The following is a 19,942-nucleotide window of genomic DNA, read 5'->3' on the forward strand; positions in this document are numbered from 1 at the left end:
AAAGGCCATGGAGTCCTGGAAAATGTACAAATACTATTTTTAATACAGGAAAGGAGGTGTGTTAGTTCACACTCCGCACCTGCTAATCTGCCTTTATCGACATTTCGCGCCAACAAGCAAATGTATGAAGAACGGTGGTAAGCAAAGGGGTTGGCGGCAGCAGGATGCTATGAAAACGTAAACTGCATATTACTTTTCCATGTCCATAATTCAGGGAGAATTAGAAGATGGGATACATGGTATGAAGACACTACATTCTTGAGTTTGGGACTTTAATAGGACATGCTAAATCCCCCCTAATTACTACATGAGAAGAATTAGTAGTATTTTGCACTTAAAGAAACTGTGGTCCCCGAATCCCCAGTCTCCACCTATTGACTATGACTCCCTGAAGCAGGCAAGGTCTCTGCAGGATATCAAGCAGCCGAAGAGACTGCCATCCAGGTGTGGCCCCGATGGCCAGCAATTTTGCTTTGCTTCAACAATTAGCGTGGACTCCTGCTAGGTTTCATAGGAACTGGACTGGTGGGGATGGCGGCAAGGTGGGGGGTGGCTTATCTCCTCTCTACTATTTTAGGAAAACCTGCAATTGAATCCAATTTCTGCAGCCACTGTGGCAGAGCAGGGTGGCAGGCACAGCAGTCAGGAAGAAATTGCTCCCAGGAAGCAGAGGGGGAGAGGCCAAGGAGCAACTGAGAGCCCCTATTCTCAAGAGAAGCCAAGACCAAGCGTGAGAGGGGAGGTGGGAGAGCAGGGGCCCCTCTGGCGCCACCCACAAAGGGCCAGCAGCTCAGAGTGCCTGTGGGGGCAGGCAGACCCCTCTGTCTCTCCATTCTCTCTCCACCGCGGCTTGTAAGTATTAGCCTGATGTTGTTTACTTCTTCTCCCAATCTCTCCAAGGAATATGATTCACACGTTTTCAGATTTATTTGAACAAAATGCAATAAATATGCTGCTTCAATTTTAACTGCTGGCCTGTAGCCAGGGTTTTTAATGAATCTGGCCTGTGCTACTGAACTGTCTGAGGATCTCCAGGGCTCTGGGCACTGTGAGATTATACACAGTGGTTTGCACACACGTACGCATGGACGGACGGACACACACACACACACACACACACACACAGCACTCACACACACCCTGCTCCTATTCCCTGGGGGCCAGTGACTCACAGTCAACTGCAGGTTTTTTTAGCGCAGACTGGGGTTAAAATTAGCTGGAGTCTTCATTGTTCAAGGAGAGGAGGAAGAGTCCCTGTCTTCTTTCACGGCTGTATGGAAATGGCATCTTTTAACAACTGCCCCCACCCTTTGGAACTGCTGTGCCGACCACCCCAAAAGCCTCCACCATCAGCTTTTTTTTTTTTCTTTCTTTCTTTGTTTTCTTGCTAATGGTCAGTAAAGCAGTCCCAGCCTGTGGGGAATCCCATATAAAAACAGCTGGTTATGGGGATTTAATGTGGAGATAAAAGGATCCTGAATGGCTTGCCACCCTAACCAAATAGCCTGTGCTGTGGGCTTTAGAGAGGTGCGGAGATGCAGGTGGGAGAAAAAAACGAGAGCAACAGCCAACTCAGCTGCCTCCTCAGACCCTCTAGAAAATGTGTTCTGCAGAGAGGAGCCACAGAAGAGGTGGTCATATGCCCCCCCCCCCGCCCCGACTTCAGAAATGTATCCCTGAGAAGTCAAAGTCCCAGGGCTGAGGGTCAGATTACTGCAGAACCTTGTCCTCAGGAGAATAAGTGGGATGTGCTCAGTGGTCCTTGCAGTCTTGATGTGCTATTACCCCGACATCTGGGCTGTGGAGTTCCAGGGGTTCTCCTCCACTGTGGTTTCCCCTGGTGCTGTTTCAGAACTAAGGCTTTCACAGCTAAACGTACCTCTGTGATTTTTTATATTTTCCTGAAATGAATAAAGCAATAGCTTTTGTTCTACCATGATTCCTAAAAATCAGAAAGCACCACCCCGTCGCCTGTATGACCTTCCCCAACTGTAAAATCCTTCCTATATAGTCTGGAAAATGCACCATCTCACTTCAGGTTTAAACACGAATGTTCTTGGTGTGGTTTGTGTTACGATGAATTGCTCTTCCAACGTCCTTTCCAAACACTGATGTAGTTCAGTGAAACTTGAGTTTGTTGACTATGTGACCGGACACTCTCAGACACACATGTACAATATAGCTACAGACTCTCTTCTCATATTAAAAATTATCTTATTGGGCAGTCAAAGTTTCTATGACGTATACTGTTCACAATATACCTCCTAGGAAACAAGTGGCATATTATTAAACACGTACTGGTCCCCTCCACCCTTCATTTAAGCCGTACATCAAAATTCTTGAGATCACGTTGTTTAGTCTTATTTTTTGCAGATAAAGAGTCTAAGGCTGTATTTGTTTGTGAAAATCAGGGCAGTAAGACTGATCCTGAGAGTCTCAACTGCCATGTCGTCAAGCTAGTTAAATGGTGGTTTTCCAGCAGAGGTCAAGGGCATGGAAGCGCTGCGTGAAGAAGCTTGTCTTACTGGCGTGTGCAAGGGTTAGCCAAGGGTGGCAGAGGGGAGGCGCTGGTCCACCGGGGAGGAGGAAAGAGTGTGAGTGCGGAGCATGAGTGCTGTTAGGGACACAGAGGACCACTGTCAGCCTTTCTGTCTTTCACCGATTGGAGAGCCTTTGAGGAGACTTTAGGGGAAAAAGCCTCTACCTGCCCGAACCAGGGACCCAGGAGCTCTCCACTCTGGGCGTTCTTCAAATAACTGTCTGGCTTGTGGAGAAGCTGCCCTCGGATAACTTTGATTATTTAGAAAAACACATTCCTCTTGTTACATAACCAACGCTGGAAAAATAATATTTTACTGTCAATTTTATTACTCGGGAAACGTAATAATTTCCAGGTTTAAGAATGCAGTAGGACGTTTTATTGTGCTAGACAAATAGAAATTAAATTGTTTCTATTTATCCTGTAGAGCACGTTAATCTGAAATATGTATATACAGCAGGATGGTTACGTCAAACAGAATACCATATCCGTTAGCTCACTGACTTGGAATTTTTGTGAGGACATTTTTTTAAAACTTCCTTTTAAATATTACTTTGGCTTTGTTGACTTTTCCTGACCACTTCATTTGCTCTATGACTCTTTATTTCAACTTGAGAAGTCTAGCTCCTAAGCCCATGTCAATCCTGGCTAGTTTTTATTAGTTCTGAGTTCATAATGGTTTTCATAGTTGTGGTTTATTTGCCCACTCTTCTTTTTGAATTCACTTTTAATAGTTTTTCATGCGATATATTTTAATTATAATGGTTCCCTTCCTCCAACTCTTCTTATATCCTTCCTACTTCCTATCCAACTTCATTCTCTTCCTCCCTCAAAAACAAAACAAAATCAAAAAACTTGGAGGAAAAGTAAGATAAAAGTTAGCAAAGCTAAACAACAAGTGTACAAAAAAATCATGGAGTCAGTGTCGTGTTTTCCAACTGTCCCTTTGCATGGGGCTTTCCGTGGAGTGTGACTGATGTACCCAGAGTGACTCAGTTGGTGAAAACTGATATTTTCCTTCCTGCACTACCAGTTGAAGATACCTTCTTGGTTAGAGCTGGAACTTGGTGCCTGCTTCCCCTTCTCCATGTCTGGATCTTGTCTGATTTAAAACTGAATGGGGTTTGTGCATGCTGTCACCGTCTCTGTGAGTTCATGTGCACATTGGTCCCGTTCGGTCTGGACGACCCTGCTCTTTTGGAGTCATCCACCACCTCTGGCTCATGAATCTTTTCCACCTTCTCTTCTACATAGACCCCTGAGCTGTGAGAGGAGGGGTCTGATAAAGGCATTCCCTTTAGGGCTGACTTCTCCAGAGTCTCTCACCTTCTGTGCATTGTCCAGTTCTGGGTCTCCGAGTTTCTCTAATGAGGGCTGAGAGGTGCACTCATTGATCTGTGGGTATAGCAGTGTGTCATTAACAGTCATTTTACTGCTGTTTCTTCAGCAAACTAATGGTAGTTTTGGTTTGGTTTGGTTTGGGTTTTATTTCTAGGACCTATAACCTACCTAGTATCAGGTTCTTGGCCACTTTAACAATGTCAAGTGGGTTCCTTCTCATAAAGTAGAGCATAAATCCAATGAAAAATGCTTGGTTACTCGCATAACATCTGTGCCAGTATTGCACACTCTCAGGCAGGTCACTGCTGTCGGTCATGGGGTTTGTAACTGGGTAAAAATGTGATTTCCATACTTGTGGCTTATTTTTTATTTTATTTTATTTTTTAAAAAAGCAGGTTCTTCAACTTTTTAGGATTTTTTCCCCCTAGAGAAAATGAAGAAACAAGCCACTAGCAGAGAAGACTCACTTTCCTCTTCCACCTTTACTTAAGGGACATACATAAGAACTACCTGTTGTTCCCTCTGGCACTGTCAGGTATCCAGACACTACCATACCAACATATATTTCTGATATCCTTGGGAGAGAAAGCACTTATCTGCAAAGTTCTGCAAGAAGTGAGCCAGCTTAATAAGCACAAAAGATTTTTTTTTAAAAAAAAAAAACCATGACCTCAGTATGGAATTAGGTGTCTGTCTTCTGATCAAAAACCATAACTTATACCTCAATGTCCTCCACGTCTTCATCATTAAGCTTAGAAAGGAACGTCTAAAGCAAGAAGTGTCAAGAGAACTGAGAAGGGAGAGAGCAGACATGAATTATAGAAAGCAGGACAAACAGATTCGCCTCTTCATCAAAGATTTAATTTCTAACTTTGATTTACAAAGGTTTTACAACTGATGCTTACTTCCTCAGACCCACAGGGAGCAGCTTTTGCCCCTGTCACCCAGCTTGTGCAATAAAAGACATGCCTGTCCAGCTCCATGCCCAGGTGTATCTCTCCAGCAGTGCTTCCTAACTACTCATGACCCACAGGTGAAGCCCCAGCTCTTGCCACCTTCCCAAGCTTGAGACAGGCCACCCCATCTATGCTACGTCACCTTCTCACCCACTCAGAAACCCTGCATGCTAGCCACAGGAATTCTTGCTTTCCCTAAACACGCCTTCACTGTTCGTGTTATAGATTTATATATTTTGTTCCTTCTTCCCAGAATTTCTCCCACACCCTCTCTGCCAATGCTTCCAACTTGTTTAAGACCCAAGCTGTCATGTCTCAGTGATGTCCTTCCTGCTCTGACGGTGAAGGCACTCCTTCTCTGTGAAGCCACATCTCTTATACTTGAACTTGTGGTACTTATCACACCAACTTCTCTACATTTTTCTTTGGTACTTCAGAACAGGAATCTGTCTGTGGATTGTCATATTTAGGTCTGAGGTACAGGTAAAAATGTTCATTGTGTTACTGAGTAAATGGAATTGATGAGAAGACTCACTAGCTTATACAGCTGTACTTTGGACCTTAGCAATATAAGCACAGAGCTCAGCCTTCTAACCATGTTGAAATGTTACTCTTCCATAAAAATTATCACACTGTTTGCACTGTAGCCTTTACTATGGTATCTACATTAATACAAATTCTTATTTTTTTTATTTGTTTTGTTTTTTCAGAGACAGAGTTTCTCTGTGTAGCCTGGATGTCCTGGAACTTGCATTATATATGTTTGTATGAACCTAAACAATAAATAATTCCATTATTTAACTAGTACATTAGAATATACTAGTTAAATTTGGCACAGTAAATCTCTAGCTTGGTCCCAGGGGCAAGGATGTGGTGGTCTTTTCCACTCAGGGTAGGTTGTTATTTTTATTTAAATTTCTTATTTCTGAATCTTATTTCTTCTAGTAGGTAGTCAGCTTCCCTAAGAGTGGGCTGATCCTTACGTATTGAGGACCCCCCAGAGGACCTGGAATTGCTATGTTCACAGTAGGCGAGAAAACTTCTCTTGCTGAATAACACATGAGCAAAACTGCTTCCCATCGCCTGGCAATTTATTGAAAAAGTAGCATCAAGTTAAATATTTGGGAGTTAACAAAACTTTGCTTCCTGGGGGCCTCTACTTTCAGGCAGGACAGCTGAGTGGAAGCCATCACTTGGCCAACAACTCTTCCTCCAGGTTTGAATATTCCCACAACTGCTTTGGTAGTAGCCCCCATCCTAATTGCCTTTGGTTTTTGCCCCCCCCCCCCCGCTGAAGCCTGAACCCAGGGACTCAGGCATGCTGGGTGGTTCCTTTGCCGTACCCCAGGTTCCCTGGGTCTCTCCCTAGCTGGCCTGTTCGGAACATGTTTTCTCCCGCAGCCCCTGAGTAAGCATTTCACAGGCATTATCAATTTAATCCCTATCGCAACCTTCCGAGGTAGTTTATTAAACTTTTTTTTTCCTTAGGGAGCAAGGAAAGTGAAGCTTTCAAAGGTTAAATGACTTAAACAAGGTCAACCACCTAGTTAAATGATAGCAAGTGGAATTTTAGCCAAGGTCCCTCTAGCTGTAGGATCACCATCTCATCCCCAGCTTAAGTCGCCTCTCCTTTGAAGAGCTTTATTCCCAATTATGGGCTGACACATTTGGCTTGGGCTTCCTGCATGAAGCGTTTCTATCTCCATATCTTTGCCTTCCCTTTCTCCATCCACCCCCTCCTCTCTCTGAGGTAAAGATTGTAAATGTCACAGATGCTTTTTCATGGTGACCCCTATGACCTTGAATAGTTTGAGACTGCTTCTGTGGACTTGTTGGTTCCTTTCTCGGGTGTCAGATTGTCTTCGGAGCTCCCGCTATTCCTGGTCTTCCAAGTGGAACCCAGGGTTCAGAAGTCCTTGGTACCTATCCTGTATCCTGACAGGGCCCTGGGTAACTGAACTGACTCCTGTCCCTCTCTGAATGCAAACTGTAATAATCTCTTCGCTAGCCCCAAACCTCAATCATAACAGTTTTGCCTGTTCTCTTAATTGTAACCACGGGTTCCCCATCCACAGTGTCTATGTCTGGAAATTCCCCTACTCTTTTCTGCATGACTTAAAGGGATCCCTAAATATGTCAACTGTTGAAATACTTGGCTCTTATCTTAAACCATATCATTGGCCATGCTGCAGTATGAAGCTGTGTTGTCAGTTAGCTCTGTGGAGCACAGAATAATTTGAATCAGTATAGGCGTCCCTCTCATCAGACTTACTTTAGACCACTTTGGGGGCTAGACAACACTAGATTACCTTAGAAGGCGGTTGAGAAAAATGCACTGCCTTCGTTTTTTGAACAGGGCCTTGCAGGATCGACCAAGTACAAAGCAATGTTGAGATGCATTTAATCTCATTAGTTTCTGGAGGACCAACTATCTCCAATCCATCAGAGTTGAGCTATATTAGTGAGACTCAACTATTTCCAAATCTCATTTACATAATGGATGAGATGTGAAATGAGCCTGAAGCACGAGGAGCCACCCGGAGGCACTAAAGTTTATCACAATATGTAAGAATTCTTTTAGATCATTGCATTAAATTCCCACTAACAAGATAACAAATTAATTGCCTTTATTACTGTACTAGCCCAAAGTCCATTGAGTACAGAGTATCAACCTAGAAAAGCAGCTGCGGTCCCGAGGATGCTAGGCAGGAGAGGTGAACACAGGGAGGTCGTGAGCATTTCCCTGATTTTTCTCCTGCCCCTTTAAGAAATTCCAGGCACCTCTGTAATCTGATGGTGGACTTTGGCTTTATTAGTGAGGTAGGCAAGGATGAGTAAATCAACTGTATCAGACAGGCCTCGGGACATCTAGAAATTGATCATTCTGCCGAAATAAGCACTCTGTGTTTATTAGCTGGGAGTTCATCACTATCGCTTCTCCTCATCCAATTCCTAAGAGATTTCAAAGCCATCATCATGGTATTAGCTCGTCTCACTGAACTACGAGCGATAAAGATTAGGAGATCTATCTAATGATGGGTCTGAGTTTCTGTGATTCTGGGTTTTTTTTTCTTCTGTTGCAAAGAGAGCCTCCCTAGCACACAATCTTTGTATATATGTGCACACCTGCACACAATCACAGTCCATTTGTATCCAGGAAGATGAATTAAAGTAGATGATTTTAAGAAGTTCCTTAAAGATCATAAAACAGCAAATTCTTCTTCGCTATTCATAAAGAGGTGACCACTTAGCAGAGGGAATCTATGTTGCATTGATTTCTCCAGCCAGAGACAGTGGGCAATACTGCACTGAGAATAATTAGATTCTATCATCACATTTATAATTAAAACCTCCATCAATGATTAGGAATCTAGATATGGCCAGGAGAATGACCTCATACAAAACTGAACTCTCCCAAACCAGTAAATGTGCATTTATCTATTTATACATATATTTATGTACGCACATCCCTAAGCTCCTGATAGCGCGAGTTTTCTCTGTGTGTCTTCTAAATAAGCAGTAATCAAAATGCAAATAAGGTGACCCAGTTAGCATCACATGGAGATCTGTGTTTCCACACAGATGTGCTGTGCGACTGTGTGCTCTCGAGGCAGAAGGAAAGACAGCACAAAAGATGCTTTCACTAACTGATGCCGATTTCAAAGCCCTGCACATTCTGGAGAATCCAGGAAAGAATCTTCCAGAAACAATGGTCCTCTAGTTTATATCCAATCTACCGCTGTTTGTGTGGTCTGTTTCTAAGCTGCCCTGGGAATGTGGACTCACAAGTATGCACCAGGGGGGCCAAGAAAACTTGTTCTGTGAAGTTTAGAAAAAAATTCATTGCCACCATGCTGGACTGAGATGATGCGAGGCTATTTTGTTACAATCAGAGGACAAATGTGTTTGGTTTGCTAGTGTGTAGCACTGGGTAAAGCAAATTGCTTTCTCTCAGTGGGGTAGGGCCCAGCTGATTTCCATCCAAAAGAAGCTACTTTGCCTTACTTTACTGAGGCCCCTATGTATTCCTCCCAGTCTATGGCAAGCTTTATAAACATTTCAGTAGTAAATTTGTAACTGACCTGCTCTCCGAGGATAGAAAGAGTATACTAGAAGCATTGTACTATTAAATTGGTTTTAATTACATGTGTGGATTTGTTCCTCCCTTGTTATTACCTTCTGTAAATCCCCTTATTATATTTTCCATAGAACAGGCCACCCTATTGTCTGCATTTTTTAAAACATGGATGAAATTACATCAGCATTACATTGGTCTTATCTGCCCTTTGTCCTTTTGTGGTGTGTGTGTGTGTGTGTGTGTGTGTGTGTGTGTGTGTGTGTGTGCACTATTAGACAAGGATTCATACCAGATTCTATGAATCTTGATCAGGATGCAAAATTTGTTCTCTGTGTATATGTTATTCTTGTAAAAAGACCTGACATCTGAGATTAGGATGGTCCCAAAGTCTTGTGACTTGGAATATCTCTTCCTTGCAGCTTTGGTAGTAGACTGGTCTTCTGGATGATGTCACTGGGCATTCACAGTGGTAAACCTTTCCACTGCAAGGTCAAGAGAGACCAATTCTGAATCATTGTAATGCATTACATAAAGTAAAAGACACTGTAATGTAAGTCTGTCTACAATTACAACAAATGCAGATGATTTCCCTACCAGCCCATTTATGCCATTCTAAAGCAAGACAGGTAAGAATAAATCCTACTATTTTGAAGTTTCTCTGACATTTGAGAGCTTAGAACCAGAACAATGGACTAGACTAGATTCTGGCCAGAAGAAATATAACAGGAGAGTGGGGGCCCTTTGTTTGTCCCAGCCTCCAGGCTAGCTTACATCCGAAATAATCACACAGAGAATGTATTCATTAAATTATTGCTTGGCTCATTATCTCTAGCCTCGTATTGGCTAACTCTCACATCTTGAATTAACCCATTTCTAATAATCTGTATATCACCACAAGGTTGTGGTTTGCCAGGAAAGATTCAGCATGTCTGACCTGGCATCTCCATGGTGGCTCTCTGACTCTGCTTCTCCCAGAATTCAGTTCTGTCTACTCCACCTACCTAAGTTCTGCCCTATCAGGTCAAGCAGTTTCTTTATTAATTAACCAATGAAAGCAGCACACGGACAGAAGGACCACCTACACGAAAGAAAGGAGCAGAAGCCTTGGTGACATTATCCTACTTCATTCAGTAAGCATGGGGCAGAGCTGCCGGCTCGTCACTCCAGCCTCTTATACCTCATCTTATCAACACAGTCACCTCTAACGTGGTTTATCCACTATACATAATCACGAGCAATTTATTTGTGTCAGTTTTATGCTGGAAATACATTTTTTAAAGGCTGAAGTCAATGTGTCCTAAGGAATCGACACTGTGCAGTGCACAAACATAACTTCAACACGAGGAGTAAGCGAGGAGTAAGTCTTAAATGAGACACCTGAGCACTCGGAGGGCGTGCTGCCATAAATAAGAATGGTTGACAGAATGAGTACTTAGGATGGTGAGGCGCTGTAGTAAGGATTTCTTTTTGCACCATTGTTAGTTTTCTCTCATTACTGCAGCAAATTCCTACAAACTTAGTGATTTAAATAAGGTGAATGTTTCACACAACATTATTGGAAGTTCAGAGTTGGTGTCACAGAGCTAAACTCAAGGGTAGATTATTTCCTGGAAGCAATACTGGAATGATTTCTTTGATTTCCCGCTTCTTTTTGTAAAGGCATCTGCATTTCTTAGCCTATGAGCCTGGGACCTCCTTTCTTCTGTATTAAAAGCCACTGATGAAGCGTCTATCCCAATCCCATTATCACATATAGTCCTTTTTTCCGTTCTTCCCTGTTCTATACTGTATTGCTCTCTTGTGATTATGTTGTGGTCGTTTGGATAACTACATACATTTTCCCATTTTAGGGTCAGCTGGTTAGAGGCATTTATGCTAGCTGGCTTCTTCCTTAATTCTCTTTTGCATTGTTACAGAAAGTATACACAGGCTCTAGGAATTAGGATACAGATGACTGTGTAGGAAAGACAGGGAATCCCGCTTAGTTCTCACGCCGATCTCATTTAACTAAAAAGGAAACTGAGGCACCCAGCTAACAAGACTCTCTGCAGGTCACACAGCTAGCAATGGGTGTTATGAAGTACAACTCTGAAAGTTATATTCTTCCCTTCTACATTACAGCAGACAATGAATTTTAGATATTGAGATTTTGTGACTTAAATAGTGAGACCAACTTTACAAAGGCCTGAGCCTCAAAGGATAGGTGTGTGGGTTGTATTTATCCTATCTTCAACAGCTTTAATGAGCTATCCTCAATGAGCTTTAAGTAGCTCATATCTGTCAAACAAAGTTGTGAGGAGCCAAAAGGAAGGCATGATTTCTGACAGTTGGCATTTTGTAGACACCTAGAAGAATTTGACAAAGAAATAGAGAAAAAAATTACAGATCAAGGCCTAGGTCCTATGGAAGAAGTTTGCACAGTGAACGAGCAGACTAGAGAAGAAATGCTACGTCTACCTGACTGGATATGCCCCGAAGTTTTCTCTGCAGCCTGCATTTATTTTATACATAGCTTGTTCGAAAACCTCTCTCAGTGATAGAAAGAATTATGGTTTGGCTTTTGTTCTTATCATTTTCTTATTCTACCTGGCTTTCTCCCCACTTCCAGTTACTGAATTCTACCTACATTTCGAGACCTTTGAGTATGTGTGTATCTTCTCAAGTAAGAAGGTGGTCCCATTCAAGGGAAGTTGAAGTCACAGAACCTAATGACGTCTGGAGCACACCAGCTTGTCAGAAGCCGAGTATTATTAGTAAGCAGAGTGGAAGAGCCGCCTCTCAGAGACAACCTAGGTTTTCTTTGCCTTCTAATTCAGGCTAGACCCACCTGACAACCTATCTTGTCAGGCTTATCAGTTTTGTTTTGTTTGTTTGTTTTTATCTCATTCTCCTTGGCTAACCTACCTCTGTAAGACACAAATACCCCAACTGCCAATTTCTGGCAGTTACCTCTGAAGTCCTTGCTGGCTTCACGTAATTGATTCTAGGCCTGCCAAACAATACTATGCTTAAATGTGACCTTGCCTAAAATGAAGTAAACTTATCTGACACAAAATTAGTGATGACAAGCACATACCCTTTGAACAGGTGGTCTGATATCTATGAACGCCTTGCATGAAGGCCAGCGTATGTTCCTCTCTTCAAGACCGGCGGCCCCAAAGCATATGTACTCAAGGGCCATGCCTTTTTCTAATTCCCAAAGATCCCTCTTTACAAACTTCAGGATCCATAACGTTCTGCCCATCAGGATGGGACGCGTCCTTTCTAATGATGTCGTGCGAACAGTGGAAATGCTGCTTCAGGACGGCCCATACCCACAAGCCCTTTATTCCTTGCCCTCATGAAAACTAATGGCTGCCCTTTGCCCTACAGAAATCATTAGAGCATAACTTGTGTGAAATGGCAGCTTCGTTTTCATCAGTGCCATATTTCTAGCAAGACGGATATTTGCTAAGTACTTGTGAGTTAATGATTAACATGATGCAGAAATAGATAAAGCTTTGGGGTCAGAGCGATGGCTCAGCAGGTCCAGGCATCTGCCGTGCATGTCTCGCGTCTGGAGTTTGCTCACCGCAACCCATGTAAAAGTGGAATGATAGAATCAACTCCATGAAGCTGTTCTCTGATGTCTTCATATGTGCTGTGGCATGTACAGGCACACACATAGACACCCACATACATGCACACACATAAACACACACATATACATGCACATAAACAATAACAATCAGAGAATATTTTTAAATAAATAAGATAAAACTTACTGAATTTGGCAGACACACACTTGCAAATGTTTTCATAGAGCTTAAGGCTTTTGAGAGAAAAAGTAGAATTTTAATTGTCCCCTGGTAAATTAAAGAGCAAATGAGTGTTAAAGTTTTAAGATTTAAAAGATGAAATAGTAAGAAATTAAAAGAGCTGTGAACTGAAACATGGATTTTAGTTAGCATCACTTCGCACGCGGGGTCTGTGAGCATAGGTAAGTCGTCTGGTCCTCTCTGCCTCTGTTTCCTCACTTACATATTGGAGGGCTCACCATGTACCTCTTACAATCCACAAACAGCATATTGCATGTCAAAAATCTTTGCAAAATTAAAAGCTGCTTAACTACTCAATGAATTTTAATTGCCCATTCATATCAATCTCTGCATTCTGCAGAGTAAGCAAAGGGCTGGGAGGTGATGGAGAGGACCAGCCATCCCAGTGGCCTTTCTTTGCCCCGCCCCCTGCATAGACATCAGCTGTAAGAAGCACCTGCATTTGCAAATTTTAGAATTTGAAAATTAAGGAAGCTATTCTGCAAGCCTACACGAGTCAAGTCCTGTCTGCCAGTCACAATGCTCTCTACAGTGGAAGTACCAAAATGAAATCGGTGGGGTTCATCAGTGATGAGCTGTCGGCTCCTTATCGCTAAGGAGTTATGTGGAGGACCAACAGTGAGTTGCTGAGTCCAGATTGTGCTGGGCCTGCCACTGTGTTGATTGAGGCCAGTCATGACCTGTTTTGAAGTTCTCTTTTCTCATCTACTAGAAGGCGGAGTGTACAGTAGACTCCATGACAGGCATTTGCTTGTTTCCTGTAAAGGAATGAGAAGTGAGTGATAATCAGCTTTATTAACCTTACAGTAACATACAAATTACTTAAGAGGAGGTGGAGTTTTACTTGCCAAGGTCACAAAACTCATTAAATGGATCCTGAGAAGTTAGCCACCAAAGACCCTGATTTCCACCATGACCTTTGTGACCTTGAGTAACCTGGGGGAGAGGTAATTGAGCAGCTACTTCTACTTCAGAAGGAAAAGAATCAAAATATTGAAGCTATTGACTCACCCGGAAGGCAGTAAACAGTGCTTGGGTCCCTGACCTTTCTGCATCCTGGGGCAGTCGATAACCTGGCCACTGGATTCCGCGTCTGTCAGTGATTTTGATTGGGAGTAGTTTAACCTTGAACTGAGCTCCGAGTAACCAAGGCAACAGGAAGTCAGTTTCTGCATCTCAGGAGAAGAATCCATAAATCAAGTCCCTAATGCAAACACGGTGTACAGGTAGAGGTTTGTAGGCATAAGTGATCTGAGAAATGACCCTTGAAAACAAGTCACTGTCCCCTGACAGACTCTACCATAGCTACAAAGAATTTTTAAAAACTTATAGATAGAGGTTGCCAGGTTTTTGTGAAATACTTCCATATAAGTAATATAAATTTTCTCTCAGTTCTGTCTTTTAATTTTGAGCAGATGTCAGATTAAGAAAGTTATTGCTGCCATTATTTCTTCCTTTAAAATCACATTAGTCTCTAGAAATATGAACATCAGTGTGCTAGGATGTTAAAGTCTCAAAGTGCAGGAACAATCAGAACTCACCCACCAGGGATGTTCTCTGTACAGGCTGACTACGGGATTTAAATAATAACCCTGCCCAGAGGCAAACCACCCGCCTTTTCTCATGTTCCCATGTAAACGAGGGTGCTTTCTGCAGCCCGATCTGTGCAAGACTCTGGTTGTTTTTTGGTTTTTTGTTTTTGTTTTTTTTTTTTTTTAAATTAATCAACTTCCTGCCTCAAAAAATCCTGTTCCTATGAACAGAGAGAGAAAAGCCAGGCCCAGTCTGGAAGGAACCCACCAAATGTCCCACCATGGACCGTCTGCTGTCACTAGATTGAAAGTAAACAAACTCTTACATCGGCCACCTGCACAATGTCTTTCCCCAAGGGGCAACTCCCTTCCCCCGACCCCACGCTCCCCAGGCCTCTACTCTCAGAAAGAGCCATGTCCTTTGTTTAAAGCTTATATGATAGTCTTGCCCATCTATGCTGCTTCTGAGAGTCCATCATCCCTTCAAAAGCCAAAAGTGACTGAGAAAAACATCAGGGCCAGTTTCCTTTTCCTTTTCGAAGGATGATTTTGAAAGTTGACAATTCCTCAATTGCCTAGGGTTTCCGCGGAAGCTCAACAGTGATGATGGGAATGACAAAGTGTTTTCGGTGTCATTTTATTGCATTTAACAGAGTCTGTATCATAAACAGTTGAGTGGCAAAGTATACCCAGCAGGGGTATGATCAGACCAACTCTAATGAGATGATGTGGCCTGAGACTAATTTAGATTGTAAACATTTGCATGAAAATGGGTACAACTGAGATGACTGGATATCAGTTCATTCCCGAGTGAGGGTTAAATATTCGTCTACTAATCCCGTTTATTGCCTCCATTCCCTGAATGCACCATAATTTAAATAGAAAGGTATCTGTGTAACCTGTATCCACAGTACAAAGATGGCTCGTCAGTCATTTTTTTTTTTCCAAAGCAGCAGTTGTTCAGTGTAATGAATGCTGATAGCTTAGTGTTCCAAAGTGTGTTTGGAAGGGATCCTGTTGAGGTCCTGCAGCACACAAAAATGGTGTATTTGTTTTGGTTTCTTCCCTGCCTGCTGTCTCAGTGACCAGACCTGTTAGCAACCACAAGCTAAAGCCCATTGGACATTTTACCTCGTATCATGCTCTAAGATAGTTCTAGATCTTTTCCCCCTCAAACTCTCTTTACTCGATAGAAAAGGAGTTAATACATGTTTGTAGTTTAGAAAATATTAGTAGTTAAAGTAGTGGCTCATACCAATAATCCCAACTCTTGGGAGACTGAGACAGGAGGATTGCCACCTGCATTATAGGCCAGTTTAGGTTACACAGTGAGTTCCAGAATAGTCTTGACTACAGAGTGAAACCTTTCCCTTTCCTTAACGTATTTCTGTATCATATATGTATGATATATAATATGATATGCATAGAACAGTAAAGTCAAGGCTAAGACGTGAAGGGGAACTCTTCCTGATCCCCACTTTCTATACTCCACTTATCCCTGATCCTCCTTCCTTAGAGTAACCCCTGCTAGTTACTAAGATGGATGTTCACACAAGTGACTGTAACTACCCTGGGTCCTGTGTCTAGTTCATCTTAAGCACAGCGGCATATTTTGCTAATAATGCATACTGTACACTTTTTTGCGTATCTTGATGGATGTACCTTGTAATGTTGTTACCATAGAACTTGACATTTGTCTCTTTCTGTCCCCAAAATACACTGAAATGCAAGATCAGAAAAGTGCAGAAATTTTATTCATTGTGGCATCTTAAGCAAGAGTTTATGAGACAAGAACGGAGAGTAGAAGGAGGGTAGCAGCGAAAAATAAAGCATTAGCAGGACCCACTCTTGAAGTGCCTTCAGGTGTGTCATCCAGTTGTGTAATAAGGCTTGTGTCCTCAGCACTAAGCATACTGTGATGGGCGTGAACTGCAGTCGGTGTTAGTGTGATCCGATGGACCAAGATGATCCTAGCTTTAGGATTTTGCAACTGGAGATATCCAACACCACCGAAGAGCAGGGGGACTTTATTCAATTTTTCCTTAAGCTCCCCCAAAGGGTGTTCCTCTCATCTATAAAACTGAAAAATTAGTAATAGCCATGGTCATACGTCACCGAGCTATCATGAAGCCAAAGTGGTTAAAGGTGATCTCCCGTAGTGATTAAGATAACCTTGCTCGAGGAAGGGACTGTATCACTTAGGTTGGTTAGGATGGGGAAAAAAACAGTGTCAATAATGAGTGACAAAACTCAATTTGTTGTTGTTGGTCTTAGACTACAGATGGCGGAAGCCTGAATAGATAGCCGTTTGACATGGAGGAGGCACACTCAACCCTCTAGGCTTAGACGTGATTTACAGCTAGGGATGTAGATAGGTGCCCATAAACCCTTAACCATACCAGAAAAGAGAACTGAACCTATCCTTACAGCTTCAGTTGCTTCTGAGGAAGTCATGGGTTAGATTTACCTCCATATCTGTAATAATATGGATAGGCAGTTACACATTAGCAATAATAGTAGAAACTTGCAAAGCACGGAGTGCGTCCTGGAACTCTTTCCAAGTGCTTAACATCCCCACTCACCTGGATGCTCAACACACCTCACAAAGTTCTCTCATTGTCCCACCTTTTATGATAAGAAAGTTAACCATAAAAACTGAAGTTTAAAACTAGGAACTTGATTATTAAGTAACTTAAATTACGTTAAGTAACTTGTTCTTGGTAATAGCCTGGAAATGCCTGAACTGAGAAATGGGGTCCAGATTAACAAACAAGGATCCAGAATAGCCCATAAAAGGCTATCAGGAGTTGTAACATCCTAATCACTTGACCTATGATGCTTGTTGAGTCCTGACAAATCAGCTGTTCAATTCAATCTGCCATGGTCCTTCTCAGCCTCTAGCCATCACTATTCTACATTCACAAATGGGAGACTATCATATTTCTAGTCTAGACATTGGAAATGCCAAAGTGTCATTCATTTTAATGTGTGAATGAGATTCATAGTGTACCCCATCTTCCTTATCCATTTAGCCGTCCATCTGTGGACACTTAAGATATTTATCTATCTGGACCCTATTTCTCCCTGTCAAGTATTTTGCATGTTCTCTTCTCAGCACCAAGAATGACTTTCCCTCAGCCTCACTGTTTGTTTCGCATGAGCTTGATGAAGTGTCTCCTCATGCCGATCTTGTAGCTTTAGAATCTCTCAGCATCTAGAATGAGTAATGCACAAACCTACAGGAACTGGATGCTCAGTGTTTCTTCTCAGGAGTCTCGTCTTCCCAGCCAAGAGAGATGGGAGCCTCGCTAGGACAGGAATCGAGTCAGTCACCCTTCACACTCCATTCAGGGTAATCTCTGAAAAGATGTGTCTCTGGATCCTCAGAAGGGTAGTGGATACCTGATACATTACACTGTGTCATTACATATGTGTCTGCCTCAAATCTAGGCATTCATTCCAGAAAGCCCTTAGCCCCGGCATCACCCCCAAACTTGCCATGGCTATTTTTCCCTTTTAAGTATTCTCAATTTCTTTTCTTTTTGTATCCAAAAGAGGACAAGCAGTTGGACTGTTTACTTGAATCATGGTCAGGTTTTATGATGGTTGCCCTGCTGTTCCTTTAAATCAACTACAGTAAGTTCTTGACTTATTGTTTTTCAGGGATGCCAAGTCCCCACTTAAAAGTGGACCAGACCGTGGCGCATAGTAAGAGCGAGGGCTCAGTATCCACCATGATGGCCAGGAAGAAGCCAACCGCAGTGGACAGTGTTGCGATTCCTTCAGCCCCGGTGTTATCTCTCCTGGCTGCGTCTGCAGCGACAACAGATGTAGGTGAGTTGTTCCCACACACTGATGACGGACACTGAAAACGTCCTCTAGTCACAGGGGTAAATGACATCACAATACAGTGTACAATGGATGAAACTCAAAAAAATCAAGCTAACGGTACAATCCAAATGTCCTCATGGTAAAGCCAATAAGTAAATAAAAGTCAACACTGAACCCCGTGATGAATGTCTACAGTCCCACTCAGGAAGTGGAGTCAAGAGGATCAGTTCAAAGTCATCCTCAATTACTTAATGAGTTTAAATAGAGAGACAAGTAAATAAATTTGTAATAGCAAGGCTGAGAGTGTGACTCAGTGGCAAAGTATTTGTCAGATATTCATAGGTATCATCCATACTATCAAAAATTAATTGGTTAATTAATTTAAAGCAATTGCAGTTTGAGTTTCTCTAATCTGAAATGCTGTGCCCAGAAGTGATTGAGAATGCAGTGTGGGGGCCGTTTGCAGATGCATGTCAAGACATTCAACAATTTTCTTACAAACTTCTAAAGACGCAAGTTCATGCCAGGAGATAACAAACTAATCTGTCATTTAAAGTCCTTCTCATAAACCTGTCTTTGTTCACAAACACTGTAGATGAGCAGGTCCTGGTCCATCTCCCCAGTCTAAATGGTCATGTGTCAATCAGCTGTCTTTACTATCTGTAAACTCAACTGGGAAACCAGGTCATGGCCGAATATGAAGTGACTCAGCCTGATACCCCCAAAGCAGGTCGAACCGAAACAACTTGTGGTAGTGTCACGGGTTAAGTCGTCACTGAGTGTTAGGAAGAAACCTTCGGTTCTGTCATGGTGCAGACCGGTTGTCACCCTGACCCTAAAGATAAAGTGCCTCGTGTTCCTGCCTTGCTGCAATTTTAGTAAGTTAAACATATTAAGAGAAAAAGCAAATAGAAAAAAAAATCAAAGAAAATTTTAAGAGTCTGTTTTAAAATGAATGTTTAAGGGTTACATGTGGCACATGTCCAAGGCCCTGCAACCACACATCAGGAAAAGCAGAATGCATATATCTCTTGAAGTAGATAAAGTGTGGGGTCCAATGAAATTCATTTGTCTTTCATATATGCCTCACAGACTGTTTTGGTTGCTTTATTTTGAGAATTTTACACATTATTGCACTGCATTTAATGCCTCCCCTGCATCCTTCTCTCAAATTCATGCCCTCTATTTTAATAATGTGTATGTGTGTTCTACTAAATCCAATTAGTGTTGCATATATAGATATACGCATGTATATATTTGTGTGTGTTTATGTGCGTATATATGTGTGAACATACAGTTGATCTCCATAGGCATGGGCACTCCACCAAGGGCCCATCCCTGAAGACAACTAACTCTCCTTCCCTGTCCCACCATCAACCTAGAGAAGGGACCTTGTGATTCCTTTCTCTGTCCATGCCAGAATGTTGACTAGTGTTGTCTTATTCAGGAAACCGTATTATTCAAAGATCTTGAGTGTAACATTTCTGTCATGTCCAGAAGACACCATTTTGTAGCTGTCTTTCTAGGCCGCTGGCTATTACAGTCTTTCTGCTCCTTTTTTCATGATATCCCCCGAACCTTGGGTATGAGCAGATGTTAATATATGCATTTGATGATGGACACTCTGTCACTTGTTCTCTGTGTTTTCAATAGTTATGAATCACTGTAGCAGTCGCTGTCTGATGCAGGAGAAGTTTCTTTGTTGAGTAGTGAGGGTTTCACTTATCGATGGCTCTGAGCATAAATATTTAGAAGGCTGGATCAATTTTTAAAGAAGATAGTAAGTACTAGGTTCTCATCTATGGCCTATGACCTTTTCAACCATGGGTTCTTGGCTAGGTTTACAA

The 19,942-nt window shown here is 42.2% G+C and overlaps 1 protein-coding gene across 2 annotated transcripts in view; it reads left to right on the forward strand.

Annotated features, from left to right (window-relative positions):
* Nucleotides 1-19,942, forward strand: part of Setbp1 (SET binding protein 1) — a 338,230-nt gene that overhangs the window by 287,213 nt on the left and 31,075 nt on the right. Inside the window, exon 5 of one of the 2 annotated variants that reach the window (XM_085676387.2) lies at nucleotides 17,928-18,098. The exons of the other annotated variant lie outside the window; for it this stretch is intronic. Within the exon in view, the coding sequence (XP_085532513.2) occupies nucleotides 17,928-18,098 (171 nt within the window). The remainder of the gene's footprint in view (nucleotides 1-17,927; nucleotides 18,099-19,942) is intronic. 2 annotated transcript variants of the gene reach the window in all.

This window comes from Myodes glareolus, chromosome 13 (genome assembly GCF_982192425.1).
Source record: "Myodes glareolus chromosome 13, mMyoGla1.1, whole genome shotgun sequence".
Classification (NCBI taxonomy): domain Eukaryota; kingdom Metazoa; phylum Chordata; class Mammalia; order Rodentia; family Cricetidae; genus Myodes; species Myodes glareolus.